Here is a 21,987-nt window from a genome sequence, read left to right on the forward strand (position 1 = left end):
GAAATGGGGCCAGAAAACACTCAGGTTCTGGCTGGCAGAGGAGGCCACCAGGATTAGGTGTGGAATCCCCGAGCATCTATCTGTTGGACTCAACAGAGCCGAGAGAGCACCTGCCTGCCATCTGTCTCCACAGCTGGAGTCAGGGACCTGGGGCCAGGTAGGGTGAAGGTGTGGCGGTCTTGGTCCATGTGCCATGTGCAGTTATGGGAGCCCAGCAGGAAAGGCCCCTCAGGTTTGAGTGCTACTTAAGGTCCCATGACAAAGGGGTGGGGCTGTCTAAGAGGCCATAGATTCCTTGTGGCTAGGGAGCTGCCGGATGCCGGGGACAGTGGGCACAGCCTCGGGCTCCTGGCCAGCTGAGTTCTCACCTGGACACAGGCCGAGTGGTGCTGAAAGGTGCCCTCTGGACAGTGACACCCCTCCTCACAGCTCTCAGAGAAGCAGGCCACCTGTCCGGTGACATGAGCACAAGAGAAGGGGCACCCCTCGCTGGGCTGGCATTCCCGGTAGAGTCGGCCCGCTGGGCAGCCTGTCTCTGAGACAACACAGGAGTCAGTGCCCAGTCAGATCCAGCCTTACTACCTACCTCTGTACCCACCACTTCTATAGCCTGAAAGTCATAATGTCCACCCTCTTGGCTGGTCCCTTCCCAAAGGCTCCCCCCATGGTCTGTCTGTCTCCTCCTTTACTTGTTCCTAACTAACAAAGGAGGCGGATGGTGGGGGACAGAACAGGGATTCTACAGGCACTCAGAGTCAGGCTCTCAAGGGAGCTGACAGGACTCAAGGCTAAAGGATCATTGGGTAGAGGATGGCTGGGCTCACCTCTGCAGACATGGATATGGCAAGTTCGGCTCTGCTGAGCCAGGCCAGAGCAGGGAGGTCGAGCACATTGCCTGGACCGTAGCTGCTCACCTCCCCCACAAGGGACACTACATTTCTCCCAGGGTCCCCAGGAGCTCCATATTCCAGGACCAGGGCAGCTGGGCACCTCATGACACTGCAGGACACCTGCCACACAGGTGCTGGGGACAAGAAAAGGGGCTTCAGCGACAGTGCCTGGTCCCTGAAGGCACCACTGTCCAACTTCACCGCTCACTCCCAACCCACTTACCAGTTATCACAGGGCCCAGTCACCACCTCTCCAGGTTCTAGACTCTCCCAGGAGCTGAGTGCAGACCCTACCGACCGGCTCTGGTTCTCAGGGATCCCTGAAGACCACAGGCATAAGAAGGAAAACTAGACAGCACAATAGCCTCGCCTTGCCCCTCATCTGACACTCCTGCATTTTAGACCCCTCCCAACATTACACATGTCCTGAAGGAAGGAGATGCAAACTCTAACCTGGATTAGCCCAGGGTAGGGGAATGCAGGGTTTCCAGTTCCCAGCCTACAGCCTGGGCCTGGGACCCATGGACAGAGATGCAGAACCAGGCAGAGTGATCCTCAGCTCAATGGGCTGCTGGCCAAAGGAAGGAGTGGCAGGGATGAGGGGAAGGGAGGTACTACTGACCCATGGCTTTAGGCTGGAAGTGGCAGTGACAGTCCGCTGGGAACACACAGAGCCCATCCTGGGAAAGCTGGCCTGGGGGACACCCACAGCCAGACTGGCAGCCTGAGGAGCCTGGCTGGCATGTACTGCCAAGGGACAGATCCTGACAGGAATGAGGACATGGCTGCCCACAGGGTAAGAGATCCTGGCCGCCTCCACAGTCTAGGAAGAAAGCGAGTTAGTGATAAGGAGCCATCACAAGAGGTAAGAGCCTCCTGTTATACCTACACTGGCCCTGCCCTGACACCTCCCCGACAACCATGGGCAAATACCTTGAGGCTGCCCTTTGAACAGCCCTATGTATAGTGGTGGTCAGAGGCAGAGGCAGCATGTCTCTAGACCTACACTCTCCCTTCCCCCACCCCCAAAGCCTTCACCTGTACAAGGGGTGGAGCTGTTCCGACAAGGACGACTCTGCTGATGGCCCCCAAGACAAGGTGTGCCTCCATCAGAGGGAGGAGGGTGGCTGCACATCCGGCTCCGATAGGACTGCCCCAGGCATGCATCACAGGGAGACCATGGCCCCCAAGGGCTCCAGGCCCCATCCACTGCACCAAGGAGACAGAGTCATCTGTCTTGGAAGACCCAGGAGGCCTTAGGTCATCAGGGTCAGAACATATTTTTGGGGCTTCTGGGACAAGGTCACAGGCCTCATGGGAATATCACACCTGGGCATGCAGTGGGGTTAGGGCAGGCCTCCATTTGATGCTGCACTCCTGTTTCCCCTGCCTCCTCAGGGCATGGGGCACCCCCATGCTGGGGAGCAGGGCAGACACAGGCCCTGGAGCGGGTCCTTGTTTGGCCCCTGCAGGGCTGGGAGCACTCTGTCCACTCTGACCATGGACACCAGTCTCCAGACACTGTGAATGGTGGGGTAGGCATTGGATATAGTTGATAGAATCCTGAGATTACTCTCCTTACACTCCAACTGCCCTCCCCACCCTGCAAGCTAGTATGTACCTTGGCAGGGCAGGTCTGTGCAGTTAAGTCTCCCCTCCATGCAGGTGCTAGGCCAAAGCAGAGTCAAGAGGAAAAGATGGCGGTTTAGAATGGCCACTACACACTCATCTGGCTTCCGCTTCCTTCCTTTGCACCTTTGCATCTCCATGCTATAGTCCATTCCCTTCTTCCTATTCTCTTATGCCTCAGAAGCCTGCCTGTCCCATCAGCTGGCCTTTTGGGACAGCATAACAGGTATGCTGTATTTGGTAATGACTGTAGGTGACTTGCAGGTGACTGAAGGCAGGCAATAGGAATAAACACCCTACCTGTTGCTTGTTCTCTCCCTTTTGGGAATGAATACTCAGCCCTCAGCAGACACATGGAGCTGGCTGCCTCAGTTTCCCCTCCTATTAGACAGGTGTTGTGGGCCTGCTCTACATCTTCTCTGCGGGGAGGGGGTATCTAGTGTACCACTGTCTGAGCCCCGGGGGCTTAGACACACAGATACCAGGCAAGCCACTCTTGTCAGCATGCTGCCTCCTGTCCCAGGAACACAGCAAGCCTCTCACCAGTGGTTACAGCCATCAGGCCTCATCAGCTGACTGCCTGGGTGGTGGCGCTTCCCGGTCAGCAGGTCCAGGCAGCTGCAGTGACGGGGCTGCACGCAGATGGCCCCATCAGCACTCAGCACCTTGCCCGGAGGACAATAGCAGCCTGGCTGGCAGTGCCACATGCAGTGCTGGAGGGGTGAACAGAGAGCAAGCAGAGGGTTAGTCAGCAGGAAACAGCCTGCCTTGGAGAGTTAGGAAGAATCCCAGACCAAGTTAGAAAGGGTGGTGGGTGGGTGTGATGGTTAATCTTGATTGCTAACTTGATTTAGAATCACCATGGAAGCAAAAGCACACTGTGAATGTGAGAGGTAGCATTCTGTGTGAGGAGGTCCTGGACTGTGTCAGAGAGGAGCAGCCTCATTCCTCTGCCTCCAGACTACAGATGTGATATGACCACTGCCCTCAGGCTCTTGTCTCTGTGCTTTCAGCAAAGTGATGGGCTCCCCCTTCTAAGAATGGGCTTGAAAAAAAGCCCTTCCTTTCTGAACTGACTTTTGTCTGTCTCTTGTCCCTGCAAGAGTAAGGAGCACTGTGAGGATGAAGGGCCCTCAGAGAGGGAGAAAAGCATGACAACTACTTCCTCTTTCAAGAACTGATGAAGGGCAGGAAAGGAACCAGCATGCACTGAGTTCCCTGCCACTGAGAAGGGGAAGGTGGGGAACAGGCCTACAGATTAACCCCTCAGCTCCCAAGGAATGTATCTGAAAGCTGGGGCCCTGCAAATGTGAAACCCCAACTCTTAGGGGTTGCGGACTCAGTGTGGTGTGCATTGATTGCCTAGGACCTGAGGCCTCCCTAACACTCAGGGAGCAGGTGCCCTGGAAAGCCGGATCAATGGCAAGGGAAGCTGTGGGCAAAGAGCTGGGAACAGGCCTTGTGCATGATGGCCTGCAGCGACTGTACATTCTAGGTGAATTCTCTTACACCCCTTCTTCCCCATCACCTCTCTGGAGCCATCCCTGGCCCCCAGTATATATATGGCTCGGGCCCCAAAGCACCATCTTCATCTCCTGAGCTCTTATTCTGTCGGATCTTTAATCCATGGCTGTCTTCCTCCCCACAGAGTATGGGATCACAGATTCAGAGACCCTGTCTGTGTTGTCTCCATCTGTGTCTAGTGTCTGCGTAGGTGTTCAGAAATGCACACATACACACACACACACACACACACACACACACACACACACACACACACGCACACTTTGTACACCAAAATGTTTATGGCACTTAAGATGATATAGTGAGATGATTTCTCCCTCCTACATGTTTGTGCTGTGTTTGCAATGGCATTTTAATTTAGAAACATTGGCTGAACCGAAGCCAAGGGCTGCTAGATAAGGCTGACTCTCTCATCAGCAAGATGGCGGAGCAAACTCACACTGTAGTAAACTAAAATCCAGGGTCTCAACCATCGTCACCAGGATCTCTGCCCCATTTCTCTCTGCAAGAGACCATGAGCCCAGCCCATACTCCCACAAACACACACGTTTCCCACAAGATGTTTCTCTGGACAGCCAAAGGTCAGGTGGGAGTATCAAGAGGGACCAGACTCACCACAAGGTCATCACAGGAACGGGGACAGGGAGGGCCACAGGGGCTGTACTCCGCCCCTTCAATGGTACTGCAGTTGGCCACTGGGAGGACAGAATGAACTGAGAGGAGATCTTGGCCTACCACCCAAGACTGTTTCCCAGCTTCTTACTCTTCATTCCTGGGACCACCCCATCCTCAGCAGGTACCTGGGCACGGTTGGGCCTGGCAGGCCTCCCCCTGGGCCTGAGGTCCCTCACAGAAATCCCCCAGGCCCTGGGGTGGTGGCTCATCACAAGCCCGGGTCCGGCTCCGCAGGCCTCCTCCACAGCTCCGACTACAGCCAGACCAGGGACTCCAAGGACCCCAGCCCCCTGCTTCTGAGAGAGCAGAAGAGGAAGGAATGTGAAAAGATTTGAGGCTACTGGAAGCTGCTGGTACAAGGATGAGGTACCCCAGAGATGGCCCCACCCAGGCAAGCATCAGCTTAAAGGGCCACTTACGATTACATCCTGGCAGGAGGCATGGCTCTTCCTCAGCCTCAGGGCCTGGGCAGAGCATTGTGGGGGCAGCCACTGTGGTCAGCAGATCCAAGCTGAAGGGAGCTGTAGTAGAGGGCCTGACACAGAAGCGGCGTCGGTGGCGTCGGGCAGGGCTGCAAGAGGCTGAACACACACTCCATGGAGTCCAAGATGACCATGCAGGCTGGCCTTGGGGTGTATGGGGATGGAGAGAACAAGAGAAGAGGATGATGTGCAACGTGGGGAGTTACCACGACTCTGCCTTGGCTCTGCCTCAGCTTGTCTCCTACCCCAACGCAGACCCATGGCTGCCAAGGATGAGGAGTGAGAAGCCTTCCTCACCTTCCTCACAAGGCCAGGAGCTGCAGTTGGTGATGAGCCCAGAGACACAGGAGCTAAAAGGAAAAGCAGAGGCTTGGGTGCACCCCAGGGCTACTTGGTACCCACAGAGATTATGCTCAGACTCTGGCCCCTGGAACTTGCAAATGTGACCTTTACTTGGAGATAAGATCCTTCCAGAGGTAACCAAGTTAGTAAGGTTGTTGGGGGTGGGGTGGCCAATCCAGTGTGACCTGTGTTCTTGTAAGAAAAGGGTTTCTGGATGCTGACATACACAGTGGGGAGATGGTGGAAAGATGGAGAAGACAGCAATCTGCAAGGCAGAAAAATGCCAGATTGGTGCCAAAAGGAGAGTTAGAACAAATGCTCCCTCAGCCCTCAAGAAGCACCAGGTCAGGTTGGGGATTTAGCTCAGTGGTAGAGCGCTTGCCTAGCAAGCACAAGGCCCTGGGTGTGGTCCTCAGCTCTGAAAAAAAAAAAAGCACTAGGTCTGCCAACACCTTGATCTAGGACATGTGTGGCCATCAAAGGCTGCTTTTCAAGGGCCCAACCTCCAGAACATGTGCATGTTTGTGTGCATGTGTATATGTTTGTGCCTGTGTATGTGCATGGGCTTGATGTGCATGTGTGTATGCAGGCATTTATGTGCATGTGCATATGTATGTGCATGTATATAGATATGGTATATTTTGTTAGAACAACCGTAGATATTAACACAAATAGGAAAAAGAAGACAGGTGATTTTTCTTTCATTATTGGAGATTTAATTGACGGTCTTACACGTGCCAGGCAAGCCCTCTACCATTGAGTGTGTTTCCAGCCCCTGAGAGAAGACAGATAAGGATGTGTGACTGAGAGTTTCAGGCAGGTTCAGATGGCTGGTTGGTTGTGGCTAGGGGAAGATTGGGCATCTACTTGGCCAACTGGAGCCAATATCCCCTGCTACTGAGGAGAGACAGATGGGTATCCTTGGGTCCTCAGGAACCACAGGGCTACTGCAGAACTAGGAGGTGGGAGGGTCTTACCAATTCTCACACGGAAGAATCACAGCACTGCCTGGGGAATAAAGGCGCCCCCTGTGGGCACAGGGGCAGTCCTGGGCAGGCACACATACATTGTTCTGGAATAGAAAGCCCTTTGTTATCCTGGCTCCAGCCTGCTCCAGTCAAAACCAGAACTCAGTTTCCTAGTCCATCTCAAGCGTCACCCAGACGCCTTCCACAGAGCTCCACACAGGTCCCTCCCTCAATGGGCAGAGCAGAGCCTCAGCTGAGGATCACCTGGACACATGCATCCTCTCCTTCAGAAGAAAACCACACCTTCTATGGCAAGGCGTGAGGCTGAGCTATTAAATGAAACCAACTGTGTGAGATACATATTTGTCGTATAAACCATGTAACTTAAACAACAGCAGAACACTCTCCAGCAGCTACTGCAACCATTTTCTTTACGGACTGTGGCTGTGTCTCTCGCTAGCACCAGTAGGCAACCCTGAGTATGCCTTACTTATCCATTCCACTCACCTGAGCGCTCAGTAGGTGCTCAGCACCACTCACCTGAGCGCTCAGTAGGTGCTCAGCACCACTCACCTGAGCGCTCAGTAGGTGCTCAGCACATAGTTGGTGGTGGGTAAGAGGACACACATTTGAAGGAGTAAAATGTACGAAACACTTCTCTGATCCACCACCACTTTGATAAACAAGAGACCAGCTATCGAGGGTGTCTTTAACTCAGCAGGCTGTCGCCAGTCGGAAACCTTTGGCACCCTTGCTCAGGCCCCCGGCTATCCCTTCCCTGCTAAACCATGAAGCAGTTCCAGTCGTAGCCAGGCAGTGAGATACTTACTAGCAGGAGCATTCCAGAGAGGCAGTAGCAGCCAGGGTGGCAGGTCTGATTAGCTTCTCTAGGGGTGCTGAGATGGGCACAGGAGGCTGGACCCTGGGCACAGTCCAGCCATTGCTGGTCCTTGGGACACACACCCGGCACTGGTCCTGTAGACACATGTGACAAAAGGGCAGCACAGAGCCTGCCCACCCTACTTCCTTCTAGGATCCTAGCATGAGAGAGGCGCCAGTTCTGGGTATTGCTGAGGTTGCCACAGAGCTCATACTGTTTTAAGGGACAGGGCTGCAGTGGGCAGGGTGTTAAAAGTGTCCTAACTTGGTGGGAATGAGAACTAGAGTCTCCCGAAAGCATCCCTCACCTGCACAGGGCTGCAGGCTGCAGGTGGAGAACTCAACGGGGCTGTGCCGGCCACTGCCTTGAGTGCGGTTTCGGTAGCCACCACCACAGGGCACTGAGCATGGAGTCCAGGAACCCCATGCTGCACCAGGGCCTATGGTTAACATTCAGGTCACTAAGGGTCTCACCTTCCATACTCAGCACACATTCTTCCCAAACTCAGATGTCCAAAGGCACCTCTTTCTTCTCATCTCGTATAACTTCACCTGCAGTATTACCTCTGTCCTAGGAGACCTGGTGCCTTCAGAGAGGAAGTGGACTGGCCTCTAGAGAGGGTCTTTCTCAGGAAATAGACTAGCAAGGCCTTTGGGGACCCACTGCTTAGAACCCTTAGGGAAGTCCCTTTTATAACTCGTGGATCCTGAGAGCTACTCTTGGTTTCTCTCTGGAAGGAACCCTAGATAGGTTCTTCAAGGAAGTCTTGGACCCTAGGTTCCCACTCTCACCTTGGCATGGCCTCAAAGTGCAGAATTCAGCATCTAGGTTGGGACCTCGGCATTCGGCACCCCCAAAGGCAGCGGGCGGTGCAGTGCCTGCTCTGAAGCGCCGTCGAATGCCCACATTACAGCTTTGGCTGCAAGGACTCCATGGAGTCCAGGGGCTCCAGCCACAGGCCACTGCCAGGGTGAAGGGGCAGATGTCTGAGACCAGGCTGGACTGTCCTGGACCCTGACTTTCCAGAGACATTACCCACACCCTAGGAGGCTATCTCTGAAGGGTCTAAAGTCTCCCATAGTCTCAGCACCGACCACCACATGAAGGGAGTACCTGGACAGCGCTCTGAGGTGCACACCATTTCTCCAGAGCTGCAGGTGCTGCCAAGAGATGATCCAGTGAGCTCTAATCCAGTCCACCCAGCCCTTGCCCTTGAAGCACTGGATATCTGCCTCGAGGACCAGGGAGGTGGGGCACCAAATATATAAATAATATGAAGTAAATGCTGTGACTTGGACTCTCAGACCTCCCTCCCATATCCAGTGGGCTCAGTGATGCTGGGGGTGGGAGGGTAGGGTGCTAGAGCGCCCTCTGCTGTCGAAACCTGGTGTCAATTCTGAGAATCAGTACTTTAAAGAGCAGGTTCCAAGGGATGCTTTGTAAAGAATTACATTCAAGAAAGAAAAACCCCTGCCAGAGGGACTCGTGAGCTATGGGTAGCTATGACAACTGATGGGTGCTGGTGGAAGGACAGCCTATTTTCTTTAAGGACATGGGCCCCAGTAGGTGGACCATTCTCTGGTGGATGGTTCCCTACTCATGAGTATCTAGAAAACAACCTTGCGTTAGAAGGGGTTGGGGTGGATCTGGAAGTAGTTAAGGGCAGGAGTGAGGATGAATAGGATCAAAATAATTACAGTCACATATGGGTTTGTCAAGGAATGAAATTATATTTTAAAAAGGAAGCCCCTCTTTAGTTTGTAGTTCCACAGCACTCCCACCTATCAGAAACCCAGTCTTCCCACAGTCAGATTGGATGAACACTTCCTGTAGACACCTAGGTTGTAGCCAGACAGTGTCTCTCTCATTCTCCCTCATTGCTGTCTTCTCAGGAACCATGTCTGGTGTGTGATCAGTGTATTCAGCCCACTGCCCTCCTACCCCACCCCTGCCCCCAACATGCACCAGTGAGAGAGTACATGAATGAGTCCATTTCTGCCTGACTCTGGAACATAGCCCTTCCCTTTGTACCGCCTCTCCCCTGTCCTGTCCTGTCCTGTCCTGTCCTGTCCTGTCCCCACCCCATCCTCTACTGGTAACCTACCAGTTGTTGCAGTCTAGGTGAGCCACTGCTCCTGGTGCATAGAGCTGCCCGTGCAGCTGGCAGGGGCACTGACTGCGGGGCAGGCAGCTAGCATTATGCAGGAAGAGGCCAGGGGGACAGCTGCAGCCAGGGGCACAGGAGCCAGTGCACTCCACCCCAGGGTCCTGTGCCAGGCACAGCTGAGGGCACGGACCCCCTTCCTCGAGACACTTCTCTGCTGAGTGGAATACCATGTTCCCCGGGCACTGAGCTAGATGAGAAGACAGAGAGGGTCTGAGCCAGGAGAGATGCTGACAAGGACGAAAGACTGGATGTAGTGATTGACAAGGCAGAGGTGAGGAAGTCCCTCCCCATCAGTCCTCTCCTGTTTTCTCCCCTTGTTCCAGAGCTTGGCTCCACTGGATATGAATGCTCTTGAGAACAGGAGGACACCAGTGTCTGGTCCAGGAGTAATGCCCAAAGGATCAGGGAGCAAAGAAAACAGACTTCATGCCTGAGGCTATCCCCCCGAATTTTGCCTTTGAGTGGTCTCTGCCTTCAAAGTCTCATACCCTTATCAGGGACAAGTAAAGTGTCTGGCCCAGTATCTGGTTCCCAGCAGGTGAGGGGGAGCAGGGGACTTGGAGAGACACTGGAATCCCTGAAGACTCCCTAGCTCTCTGTGGCATGTTCTGAAGTCAGAGGTCAGATAAGGGAATAGAGAAGGCTGGAAAGGTCAAAGCCCAGGTGGACGGGGCCACCTGGAAAGTGTAGAAGGAATGTGGCACCTGTGCATGGATGCACGTTGCAGTCTCTGGTTTGAGTGTGGGGTCCTAGGCACCCAGGGTTCCCAGGAGCAGACCCAGAGCAGCTCCGTCCACGAGTCTGAATACCGCCATTGCAGGAGGCTGAGCAGGCAGACCAGGAAGCCCACAAACCCCAGGCACTCGGCACTGCCAGGAAGAACAGCGGTCATAGTGGCAAAACACGGGCAGGGGAGGAAGGGATTTTGAAAAATTCCAAATAATGTCAATCAAAGTTTCCCACTTTTAAGGGGACTTTGGATGGGGTTGAGATGGGGTGGTTTAAAGATTTCCACCAGGTTGGCCATTTCTCCTCCTTCCCGGGGGTCAGACTAGGTCAAGGGGTGATTCTCTTTTGTTCCTTTTTCCACTAAGGTTCCCACCCACACCAGGAAGCCGGGGCTGTACCTGGGCACAGAGAGGGGCTGCAGGGTTCCTCCTGGGTGGCCTCTCCGGGACAGAATATGTCCCTGGAGCTGGGGCACAGCCGAGAACGCTGCCGCCGGCCAGGGTCCTCGCCAGGGACAAGGCAGCTCTGGGAGCAGGAGGACCAGGATGTCCAGGGTGTCCAACCTGGTATCTCTGAAAGGTAAGGCAGTTGTAGAGAGACAGGCTGGCCAAAGGGTTGGGAGTCTGGGTCAGGTCCCAAAAACCAAGAGGCTATGAAAGGTTGGGATTACTCCATGGCTCTGTATTAGGACCCCATTCTGCAGCTCACGTTTCACCCTTCCCTAGGGCACAGCCTTCCATGGATCCTGCCTGAGCTCATGTCCACACTTCTCCATGGTTCAGCCTCCTCATGGTTCAGCCAACAGCCCACAATACAATCCCCATCCTCAGTCGCTCAGCCCAACTCTTCTAGATTTCTCTATATAGGAAATGTCAGTTTCCTGTGACATATGACCACCCGTCTGAGAGCACCAGTCACTCTCCTCTGATTCCAGGACCCCACTGCTGAGTCTCCTGCCCTCATTCCCTGTCACCAACCACTCACTCTGCCTCACAGACCAACAAATACTTCAGTGTCCTCCCTTGCCCCCCACCCTCCATAGCCTGAGGAAAAAGGGGCAAACTGGTACCTTTATCCTGCCTCTAAGAGTCCTATCTGCCCTGGGTCCCTGAAGCACACAGCAGCCTTCTGTGTGCTTCATTCTTCCAGCCTCTGCAGACAGCTGTCCCTGCAACCAGCCTGCCCGGGTATCCAGGAAGTCTGCAGGAGAGCCTATCTGTCCCACCCCAAAACACACCAACCTAGCCTGGTTCCAGGAGCATAGCTTGGTTGGGTGGGCACAACTCTTGCTTCCACTTTCTGGCTATGCCTCACTTTCCACGGTACCCACTGCAGTTTCCGTTGGCATTGGAGTTCAGGCAGGAAAGGAGACATGGAGACACCAGCCTCCTCCAGCACAGCTTCACTCACTAGCTATTGGAAGTACCAGCCAGGTCAAGGAATTGGGAAGAGGAAGGCAGTCTCCTGTTTTACAGTACCTGTCCCACAGTCTGTGTAGCAGGCCTGCAGTTCCTGCCTGTCACCTTCACATGGGGAACCTCCAAATGCCGCGGGAGGGTTGGTGGGGGACCTGAAGAGAGACTTGCCTGGGCATCCGTCTTCCTCCTTTGCCACCCACTACTCCTGCCTCCTTATCCTTTCCCCATCCATTCACTGCCCTTCCCACTAGGGTAGCCCGCTCTGGTCCTCTCTCCCCATCTCTTCCAATCTTGTCACAGCTCCACACCTGAACCTGGCCCTCACTCCAGAGCCACAGGAGTGATCACAAGCGGTCCATGGGGACCAGGCAGACCAGCCACAGGACTGGGAGCAGGCCGCTGGCTTACACAGCAGTATCCCATTCTCACATATGCTGCAGAGAACAGAAGGGGAAGGATCCATTCAGCACCATCTCTTGTTCAGAGCCCTCCCCTGGCCCAGCAACCCTCTCCCACTCCTCAGTCCTCAATCCTGGACTAGCACTGCCCCTTAGTGTAGGTGCTCACCATTGGCTGCAGTTGTCCAACAGGAAGGCCAGCCCGGGCTGCATCAGCTTTTGGCCCACCAGACAGGGGCATTCAGAGAGGGGCAGACAGTGAGAGTCCTGGAGGAAGAGCCCAGGAGGACAGCGGCATCCTGGGTGCAGGGAAAGGTCCCTTAGGGACAGTGCTGAGTTTGGGAGGGCTCCTCTTACTTCCTCTTTCTGGCTCTACCTCACCTTCCACACAGTGCCCACTGCAGCTTCTGTTGGCTTCGGGGTCCAGGCAGGAGGGTGGACATGGGGGTACTAGTCCCTTCTGGCACAACTCAGCATTCACATGCACACGGCCTGGCTCACAGTCTAAGGGAGAAGAGCTCAAGGAGGGTGGGCACCAGAAGGTCCTGAGACAAACCCTGGGACTCCACTGTCAGAGGTCCCTCCCAGACAACTTCCCTTTACCTGTGTCACCCGGGCAGAGCTGCAAGTTGCAGAGCACATTCTCATGAGAAGGCCCAGGACATAGGGCCCCACCGTTCTTGGGGGGAGGGTCCACACAGCTCCTCTGGCGACTCTGGTGGCCACCTCCACAGGAGACACTGCAGGGCTCCCAGGGCCCCCATTCTGCCCATGCCCCAGCCACTGTAGTGGAAGAAGGGGGTCTATCAGGAAGACTCCAAGGAGATAGGCTGTGTAGAGAGGGGAGAACCAGGCCAGGAAGCCTCTCCCAGCCGCTTAGGGGATGGTGGCCTGGCAGCCAAGGGCAGCACCCTAACTGCCTGTGAGTGAGAAAACCAGTGAAAGCAACCCAGTAATGCCAGGGATAGAATTCCAGCCCCTGGCAAGGTTACAATGACCAAACCCTACAGTGGCACACATCTGGTAGCAGTGATACAGGAAGCTACCAAAGCCAGGGATAGGGAACCTGATATAGGAGCTATGGAGAGCCTGGTATGTGTGTGTGTGGGGGGGGTACCCTCTTAGCAGTACATAGAGCAAGCTGGGAGCCACTGTATTCGAGTGACTGAACAAAAAGGTCTATAAAGCCTTCAGGTATGGAGCCAGTGAGTGGTAGCTCACTTAAAACACTCTCACACATGGAATCATGGATAGATGAAGGCAGAAACGACTATGTAGGAATAGTAGTTTACAGCATGAGAACCCTAAGTGAAGTGGTTCTCTCAGGCTAGCTACAAAGGCAAGGAAGGGTGGGTGGAGTGTGTATCCTGACAACTCTGAAAGCTGTGATCACATGATCACATGATCACATGATCACATGGACATCTTTGTGCTAGAGTCCCAAAAGCCTGGACACAAGGAGGGCAGGGCACTTGTTGAGGGTGAACCACTTGAGATGAACCAATCAGGCCTCCACAGCAAGCAGCCAATCCCTACTTCCTTCTGGGGTGCTAGGCTACCTGGGCAGGCTTGCACAAAGCAGGGCTGGCTACGGAGCTGGTCCAACAGACAGCTGCCTCCAGGCAGGGGAGGTCTCAGCAGCTCTCGGTGCTGGAAGATGAGGCCCAGGCCACAGCTGCGGCTGCAGTCACTCCAGCCAGACCAAGGTGCCAACACACAGTCGACTGCAGGGCACAGCACACCAGGGCTTAGAAGGGGGCTCAAGCAGGAACAGGGCCCTCGGGACTGTGCCTCAGGCCAGCACGTACCACAGTCATCCTCATCAGAGCCATCCTGGCAGTTCACCTGAAGGTCACATCGATGCTCAAGGGCTAGGCACTCCCCACTGCCACAGCTCAGCTGACTTGGGGAGCAGAGGGCCCTTGAGGCTGGCAACCCAGGGAGAGCAGTAGTAGGCACAGTGATGGGCTCAGTACTTGCTGCCAATTGGTAATTTGAGGAGAGAGAAAGGAGCCACATAAATGATTTCTGGCTGGTTGAGAAACTGAGTCCTTTGAACTTGAGGCCAAGATCAGGACAGTTTGCTGAGCAGAGGCTCTGGCCTTTCCACTCCTCTCAGTGCTTCTGGAATCCCCCACCCAGGATGAGCCCACATAAGGTCTTTGCACTACACAGTCTCACAGTTTCTCTACTTGTAAGTGTTCAGAAAGAAGTCAGACATGCAGAACAGTCCTTCCCTTGGTTATCCTCTCTCAGAATGGGTTCTCCCAGGAGTGATGGTTACTATAATTAGTTAACATTTTTCTTTGGATTGCAAAACCAAATTTTGATAAAAATTATCTACCTTGGATGGATGGATGGATGGATGGATGGATGGATGGATGGATGGATGGACAGACAGATGAGTAGACTATATGGATAGATGGATGAATATGGGGGTACATGGACAGATGGATGGATGGATGGAGAGATGAGTATATGAATAGGATAGCTAAATATATGGTAAGTAAATACAGACAGGTAGATGGGTAGGTAAGAGTAAATAAATGAATATAAGCAGACAGACAATGGATAGATAATAAAAAAGCAAATGGATATGTGGGAAGATGGGTAGGTAGATGGGTCAATAGATTAATGAATATATATTTGGAGAGAAGAATGGACAGATTGAATAAATGATCAGATGTATAAATGTGTGGATGAAAAGATGGGTGTGTGTATGGATGGGTAGATTTAAGAGTATATGGGTGGGGGTTAGAGATACCTCAGTGGTTAATAGCACTGCTTGCTTTTCCAAAGGACCCATGTTTGATTCCTAGCACCCACATGGTGGTTCACAACTATTTTAATTTCAATTCCAAAGATCCAGTATCTTTATCTGGTCTCCATAAGCATACGCATGTTACAGCATTCATGCACACACACACACACACACACACACACACACACACACATACACACACACAAATAAAAACAATAAAAATATTTTTATAAAGAACAGGTGGATGATTGATACATAAAGAGGTGGATGGAGTAATGGATAAGTGGGTGGGTGGATGGGTGGGTGTGGAGGTATGGATGGGTGGATGCATCATCAGGTACGGATGCAGTCAGTCAGATAACTGACTGATAGACAGTTGAGTATCCTCAGCAGCCAAATACGTTTAACAAAACAGGCTGGGACCCAATGCCTAGCCCGTTCTCTTCATCACCTTCAAAGACACTGGCGCTCCTAGTCATCTTTACAATTTCTCTCCATTCCCTGCTGCTCCAGACCCTCCCATATACTTCCCTTAGGAGCTACCCAGACCCAAAATTCTCTTGCCATCTCCAGCGTGTGATACAGTCCCTCCAGCTTACCACAATGCTGCTCATCGGAGCCATCAAGACAGTCCTCCCTCCCGTCACATAGCTGCTCCTGCTCCACACAGTCCAATACATCACAGGGCACCTGCCCAGGGCCACACCGCATGAGTGGGAAGGGCCTGGGGCTGACACTTTGGCCTGCAGATGGGACATCACCACAGGATGCTAGCTGACTTGGGAACCGGTCACCCTTACCCTTCCTCCTAGCAGTTCCCCAACTTCTCTCCTCTTAGCATCTAGGATACATCACTTCCTGCCTTTCTTGGGGTAATGAAAAAGGAGTAAGTTGAGTCAGAAAGGCCCACTCTAACAAAAATGACATGTGACCTTGATCTAAGTGACTATTGCCTTGTGGCTCCCAAAGAAGCTGGGTTCACAAGTTTTTTCAGGCAGGAGAGTCTTAACCAACAGGAGTTCCTGGCATGATTGAGTGTGGGGAATGCACCGACACAGCTGCCATTCCTGGGTGTAGGCTCTTGAGCCCAGGAGGGAAGGGGAGGTGGTGGTCAGTGTCTGCATTGACTGCCCTGAAACAGGCAGAAGGCCCTCAGAGGCACTGGTGAGACCTGCTCTCCCCCGTGAGGATGAAAGGGGAGTGAGACGGCACTGCCTCAGCTCTCTGACCTATGAGAAGTGGTGAGACAGACTCTGAAGAAGGCACCCCTGGTTCCCATGTGTGCAGGATAATCACAGCGATCACAGAACCCCTCAGATAAAAAAAAAGGAAGGAAGGAAGGAAGAAAGAAAGGAACAAACAAAGAAAAGGTTTCTATCACCCAAGGAGCATGAGAAGAGGGTTAAAGGAAAGAAGGAAAAAAAAATCCAGACTTGATCTAATGCTGTACTCTAGTCACAAGAAGACACAGCAACTTCCCAGTATGAGTTCACTGTGAAGCAAGGCGTTAAGTGAGAAAGAACTGGAGTCATTTAAACTAACAGCAGAAGGAACAAACGTGACTGAGACTTGTGATGAGGGCATTGCTACTGATGTGAAGACACAAACTTGATTTTGGGCTTCCTGACAGCTGTAGTAAAAGGAGAGCCAGACATGCATTTTCTGCCAAAACATTCATCTTCGAAGACAGCCTTTTTTGGAACCAGACTTAGAATGAGACTCGGATTCAGCCCACGAGCCCACGTGTTGTAGATGTGATTTCTTTTTAAATAAAAAGACACAAAGACATGGTGCAGCCAGGCTGCTGAACAATTTCTACCAATTTACGGGGAAGAGCCTCCTGTTCTCATAGTGAGCAAACTGAGGCACAGGGTTGGAATGGTTTGTCCAGTATCTCGCAGGGCAGTCAGTACAGCGTGCTCCCTTAGTGATCCATGCCCATCCCAACCCACACTGAGACCATGGGGACCATGGTGCAGGAGGCTGATGAGTAGCCATGGGAGCTGGTACATGCTGAGCAGGGAGCCCCTTCACTGCTTAGAAGTATCCTAAGATGGGCGCCCTGCCTACCCTACTCTCATGCCCACTTACGGCATTTGTTGCCATCAAACACTTTAGAAAAACACCTAACATCACAGTTAGGTGAGCAGAAAGACAAAGATGGGGCCAGCTGGTATCTCAACTTTCTCAAGGAGGCTGGTCCAGGATAGGGGATAGGGGCTGCAGCCATAGGGACAATTGCATGGCCATACAAACTGTCCTTGTCCCCTCAGACCTCATACCCTAGGTCTAGTAGGCTCATCAGGTCAGGACCTGGCCATGCACCTGGTGAGTGGTGTCTTGTTACCCTTTAGCTCTCTGGTCTTGGGAGAATTTGAAGGACAGGGGATTCGGCCTCTGACATACTAGTGCCATTGCTCTAGAAGGGCAAGGGATGATGGGGGCGGGGGGTTGGGGAGTGGTTTGGAGTCTGTGTACACACCTGCACTAGGCATGGGTGATTCCTGCTTGGGTTGCTGGTGCTCCATGTCCTCCAGACCCTGCAGAGGGAGAGAGCTTAGCCACTCTGCTCAGGCCTCCAGGGAAGCTCCCCCTGGCCCATCTCTTTTCCAGCAGGACACAGCTGCCTCCTTCCCACCTCTGTCTGTTTCCAGAAGCTCAGAGCTGAGGACAGAGGTGATTTCCCTGCAAGGTAAGTAGGCTGACTATCTCAAGGTGCTGGCCCGCAGAATTCATGACCAAGCTAACCTCCCCCTGAGAGGAAGACACTGGCCCATCTGTGCAACCACTCCACCTCTTTCCTCCAAAGTCCTGGGCCTTCCCAATGTCCTAAGCAAGCTGTTTGTCAATGGAAATGCCCTGTCTCTCCTTGTGTCACAGATATCCCCATACTTCAAGCTTTGTCCCAGATGCCTCTGGGGACCCCAGGCATAGATTCCAAAAGTAGATGCCCTGGTGTCTCCTCACCCATGACAGAGCTCTTGCCACTCAGACTGTACCACATGGATGCCCTGCCCTGTCCCTCCAGTGCTCAGCACCCTACCTCAAGCCAAGCTAGCTCCCAGACAGTTCAGGACGAAGGCCTGACAGAATAGCATCAGGAAACACAAGTTGGAGGAAAAGCCACTGAATGCATACAGAGGGAGGACGATGCAGACGCAGGAAGTGCACTGCTGAGGCAGTGGAATTCAAATTTCCACTCACCTCCCTGGGATGGAACGGAAACTTTCCAGGCCGAGTGGGGGAGAGGGCTGGGGTCCTGGCTGTGGAATGGACTCTAGGAAGAAAAACCACCAAGAGGGCTCCAGGGAGTCTCCTGGCCCTGGAGCCCAATCATCCTAAAGGGAGCAGGGGTTTTCGGACCAGGGTAGGGCATTCAGGAGGGGCACTGCCCACCAAGGCCAGGCAAGGGTGACCTCTAACGGTGGCCTCAGCTTGATCACTTCATGACCACCAGAGGATGGGTAAAGCACTCCTCCTGCCACCCTCAGGACCAGGTAGAAACTGAGCAACTCCCATCTATCAGGCTGGGTGGTCTTGAAAGTCACTCGACTCCAGATATCAGAGTAAGAGACTCTTACGGCCCAAAGGGCTCAGGGCACCCAGCAATGGCTCCTCAGCACTCACGGTTTGTGAAGGCAAGACAGGGCTCCTCCCATCCACCTTCCCATTTCGTTCAGCCCACAGCCAGGCCCTACCTGCTAGCAGTGCTTGCACGAAGGGGCCCACAGCCCTCCTCATCTGAGCCATCCTCACAGTCCACAGCACCATCACATGGCCCACCCTTTAGGGCACAATCACCACTGGCACAGCGGTGCCTGGTCCCTGGACATAGGGGTGCCAATGGGGGCACTGTGGAAAATACACTACTAAGGACTGCTGACATCACACAGCCCACCCTTGCCCCTCCAGCTCCCAAGCTGACCTGTACCTGGCTTACAGCCCAGTAGCTCCACCCACAGGAAGATATCCTGGTGGTTGTTGTCTCCGAGGTGGCTGCCATGTGGCCACACCCTGATGTACCTTGCTTGTACCATCTGGTCGAATGTCCATACCTCAGGGACCATGTGGTTCGAGCTCTCCGGAGAAGGCTGTGGAAGATATTACTCACTGCCCAAGTCCTACCTCTTGCTCAAGCTGCCATTGTAACTCTGCCCTGATGTCCCTTCTGAGTCCCCCAACCCTCATGACATGGATGTCACTCCCACATAGAGCAGATGCTCTTTAAGGAGAGCAGACATGAGTGAGCTGATTCCTATGGCTGCAGGGGCCTGTCGTCCTGGGGAGAGTGCCCACTCCTAAAGAAATAGTGCACGCCAAGGCTGCTGCAGAGGCCTGTGCTTCAAGGGCCTCTGTGACTGGCTGTGTTCCCACCCTGCTCCTTCACAGGCTGGTATAGAGGGGCATGTATGCAGACTGTAAGCCACTCTGGGGTTTTCAGATGTCCCTGGACTCTCAACTCTACAGAGCATAGTCTCTGCTAGTTAGGAGGTGTCCCACAGATGTCTAAAGCAAGGACTGCCCGCCAGGGGAATGGAAGTGCCTTGGGGACAAAGGCTGTGGTATCCACAAAGGAGTTCGTTTGGCCACCTGCCCCAGGGCAGCGGAGGGCTCAGTACCTTGGGTGGAGGCAGGGTACTAGACAGAGAGTTGAGAACACTGTGCCACTGTAGACCGTCACTGCTGAACTGGAGCGACAAGTTGGAGATATACGCAGCAGAGGGGCCAGCCCTCTGCACCATGATGCCTGGTGGGGGTTGGGGGGAGCAGGGCAAAGGTCAGCAATGAGACAGCCACCTCTCTCCATCCCCTATCCTGTCCCCTTCTCCTCACTGACCAGTTAGGTTCCGAGGCCAAAGCAGGTCCAGCTGCAGATAGAGTGGCTGGGTGTGCCACTCAGCATAAGCATCCTCTCTGGGGCCAGGCCCTGCCGTGGGAGCTTCCATTGGGGCAGCCCTGGTGCTATGCTCCAGAGGCTGGGATGGTGCCCACGTGGGCAGTCCAGCCAGGCCAAGGGGAGAATAGCAGGCATCTGGATACAGGAGAGAAAGAGAGGTAGGCTCTAGTAAGGCAAAAAAGAGAGTGGCAGGGACAATCAGGGAGCCACAAGGAGACCTGGGGAACAAAGGACAGAAAAATGGAACAAGGAGCTAGGGTATGCAACTTGGGATGGGTGACTTCACCACCTGCAATGTGTGCAAGGCAGGGGACTGTGCCAGAGATCCTGTTTCTCTAAAGGTCTGGCAATCACTAGGGCACTCCCTCTCAGCATCCAAAATAGCCCATGACTTACCCGACAGGGGAGGCAGAACGTAGGTGACCAGAGAGGCTCCAATCTGAGGGCTGGGGGTGGGGGCAGGGGCAGGAGTGGTCACTGGGATCATTGTCTGGTTCTTTCCTGTGCAGAGACCCAGGGATCAGGAGAAAAAGTAGGAGAGGCTGCCAACAGCCACCAACCCAGAGCTCAGGCCCCCTCACGCTTCCTGGAACCACGTTCCCTCTCGTGGCTTCTCAGGGACAAACTCCAGCTAGGAAGGGCCCCTCCTTCTCTGTGTGTGAATGGGGGCTTTTGGCCTCCACTCACTATTTAGAGGAAAGAATAAAACCCCCAGGCTAAAACATCTTCTGGATGAGGAGTGCAGAACAGGTACAGTTTCTAACCTATGTAGGCGTTGGGCAGAGACTCATCGCGCAGGGAACAAGCTACGTAACTGTACACCCTAGGTGAGCGCTAGTGTCAACACTTTGTAAATACACCTTTAGGGTATGGAAACCCACACAGCTCCCTGCCACAGCCTTCAGTGGATTTGGCTCTTCCTGAGGCTTTTCTGCCGCCCTCGAGTCCCACTCACCAGGCAACGCACAGTGGCAACACAATTCTCCCATTCCTTCCACCAGGACCCAGCCCTGTGGGAACACAGAAGTCAAGTCACTTGTCTATCACAGACCCACACAGTTTCCCCAAGCCTGGCCAGTCCATTTCACCTCTCCAGGCTCCGCCCTCTGCACACTCCCAGGGTCCTCACCTGGGGACAGCTGCCTATCGGGCAATAAGGAGAACAGCGTGTGATACTCCTGTGCAGACACTCACACACCGTGCAGGGGCCCCCACGCCAGCGTTCCCCGACATGGTACGTGAGGCCCCACTGTTCACAGCCCTCACAAGGCTCTGTCTGACACCTGGGATGGAGACATGGTGACGGCTCCTGGAGGAGGGACCTCATTCAAAGCTACCCCCACCCTACTTGCTGGACAAAGGGCATTCCTAGGCTTGGGACTGTCAGTAATAAAGCCAAGAAAGTCCTGGGTAAATGTTTGATCGTGCTATAATCCCACTCTACCCCGTTCCATAGGGGAGGGAAGCACTTTGAGCCAACGCTGTCGGTAAACACAGTCTGTCCCAGAAGAGCTGAAATAACTATGCCCCTACAAGCCTACCAGCTGCACTCCCCACCCACTGAGACACAGACCCATGCTTGCCATTAAGTTGCTCAAGCCCTGTTTGTAGGTTCTGTCTACTGGCTCCTGGATGGAGCAGGTACAAAACTGAAGTAGGAAAAGACAGCTGAGAGGTCAACTGGGGGTCAGAGAACGGGTTGCTGGTCTGGGGTCTCTGGCAGATGTGAAATACTTATTTCAAAGAGGGAGTTGGAGTCTACTGCTTAAGCAGAGGCCCCTGTACCTGCGGGCTTTGCGGTGGATGCCACGGCATTGGCGACCGCGGCCAGAGAGGCGTGGGTTATTAGGGCTCCGGAAAGACCACTGGAGGCTCTGGCTGCTGCAGGGGCCCAGGCACTCTGCCCAAGGGGACCAGGAAGACCAGCCACAATCCACTGAGAGATGACATAAGTCAAGGCTTGGTGGTCCAGAGTGGAAGGAGGACCCCCCAGGGATGGGCCTGAAGAGGCTTACCAGCACATTCTGGATTGGGCCGACAGCGATGTGGCTGCCCATTCTGGCAGAAGCAAAGCTGGCAGTCCATTTTGATGCGTTGTCCAGGCCAGTAACGGATACCATCCACTAAGCAGGGACACTGCCTGGGCCTCACGCACCGCCCCTCAGTGCCCAGCACCTTCCCTTCTGGGCACCAGCAACCTAGGTAAAGCCCAGCGTTAGGCATCGTA

At 53.8% G+C, this 21,987-nt stretch overlaps 1 protein-coding gene across 1 annotated transcript in view; it reads right to left on the bottom strand.

The window, feature by feature from the left end:
- LOC116903860 (SCO-spondin-like) overlaps nucleotides 1-21,987 on the bottom strand; it is a 53,004-nt gene that overhangs the window by 14,623 nt on the left and 16,394 nt on the right. Inside the window, 41 exon segments of the mRNA XM_032906603.1 lie at nucleotides 369-529; nucleotides 825-1,024; nucleotides 1,114-1,210; nucleotides 1,513-1,713; nucleotides 1,929-2,099; nucleotides 2,220-2,411; nucleotides 2,512-2,558; nucleotides 3,063-3,232; nucleotides 4,659-4,738; nucleotides 4,844-5,014; nucleotides 5,138-5,344; nucleotides 5,498-5,550; nucleotides 6,520-6,614; nucleotides 7,340-7,485; nucleotides 7,698-7,829; nucleotides 8,182-8,352; nucleotides 8,504-8,550; nucleotides 9,495-9,744; nucleotides 10,262-10,426; nucleotides 10,685-10,858; nucleotides 11,765-11,856; nucleotides 12,013-12,138; nucleotides 12,272-12,401; nucleotides 12,484-12,606; nucleotides 12,706-12,885; nucleotides 13,662-13,826; nucleotides 13,911-14,081; nucleotides 15,463-15,606; nucleotides 15,874-15,963; nucleotides 15,966-16,039; nucleotides 17,342-17,403; nucleotides 18,068-18,140; nucleotides 18,562-18,715; nucleotides 18,804-18,954; nucleotides 19,483-19,610; nucleotides 19,701-19,895; nucleotides 20,157-20,261; nucleotides 20,716-20,770; nucleotides 20,890-21,043; nucleotides 21,546-21,696; nucleotides 21,776-21,958. Of these exon segments, the coding sequence (XP_032762494.1) occupies nucleotides 369-529; nucleotides 825-1,024; nucleotides 1,114-1,210; nucleotides 1,513-1,713; nucleotides 1,929-2,099; nucleotides 2,220-2,411; nucleotides 2,512-2,558; nucleotides 3,063-3,232; nucleotides 4,659-4,738; nucleotides 4,844-5,014; nucleotides 5,138-5,344; nucleotides 5,498-5,550; nucleotides 6,520-6,614; nucleotides 7,340-7,485; nucleotides 7,698-7,829; nucleotides 8,182-8,352; nucleotides 8,504-8,550; nucleotides 9,495-9,744; nucleotides 10,262-10,426; nucleotides 10,685-10,858; nucleotides 11,765-11,856; nucleotides 12,013-12,138; nucleotides 12,272-12,401; nucleotides 12,484-12,606; nucleotides 12,706-12,885; nucleotides 13,662-13,826; nucleotides 13,911-14,081; nucleotides 15,463-15,606; nucleotides 15,874-15,963; nucleotides 15,966-16,039; nucleotides 17,342-17,403; nucleotides 18,068-18,140; nucleotides 18,562-18,715; nucleotides 18,804-18,954; nucleotides 19,483-19,610; nucleotides 19,701-19,895; nucleotides 20,157-20,261; nucleotides 20,716-20,770; nucleotides 20,890-21,043; nucleotides 21,546-21,696; nucleotides 21,776-21,958 (5,636 nt within the window).

Source organism: Rattus rattus, chromosome 6 (assembly GCF_011064425.1).
Source record: "Rattus rattus isolate New Zealand chromosome 6, Rrattus_CSIRO_v1, whole genome shotgun sequence".
NCBI lineage: Eukaryota > Metazoa > Chordata > Mammalia > Rodentia > Muridae > Rattus > Rattus rattus.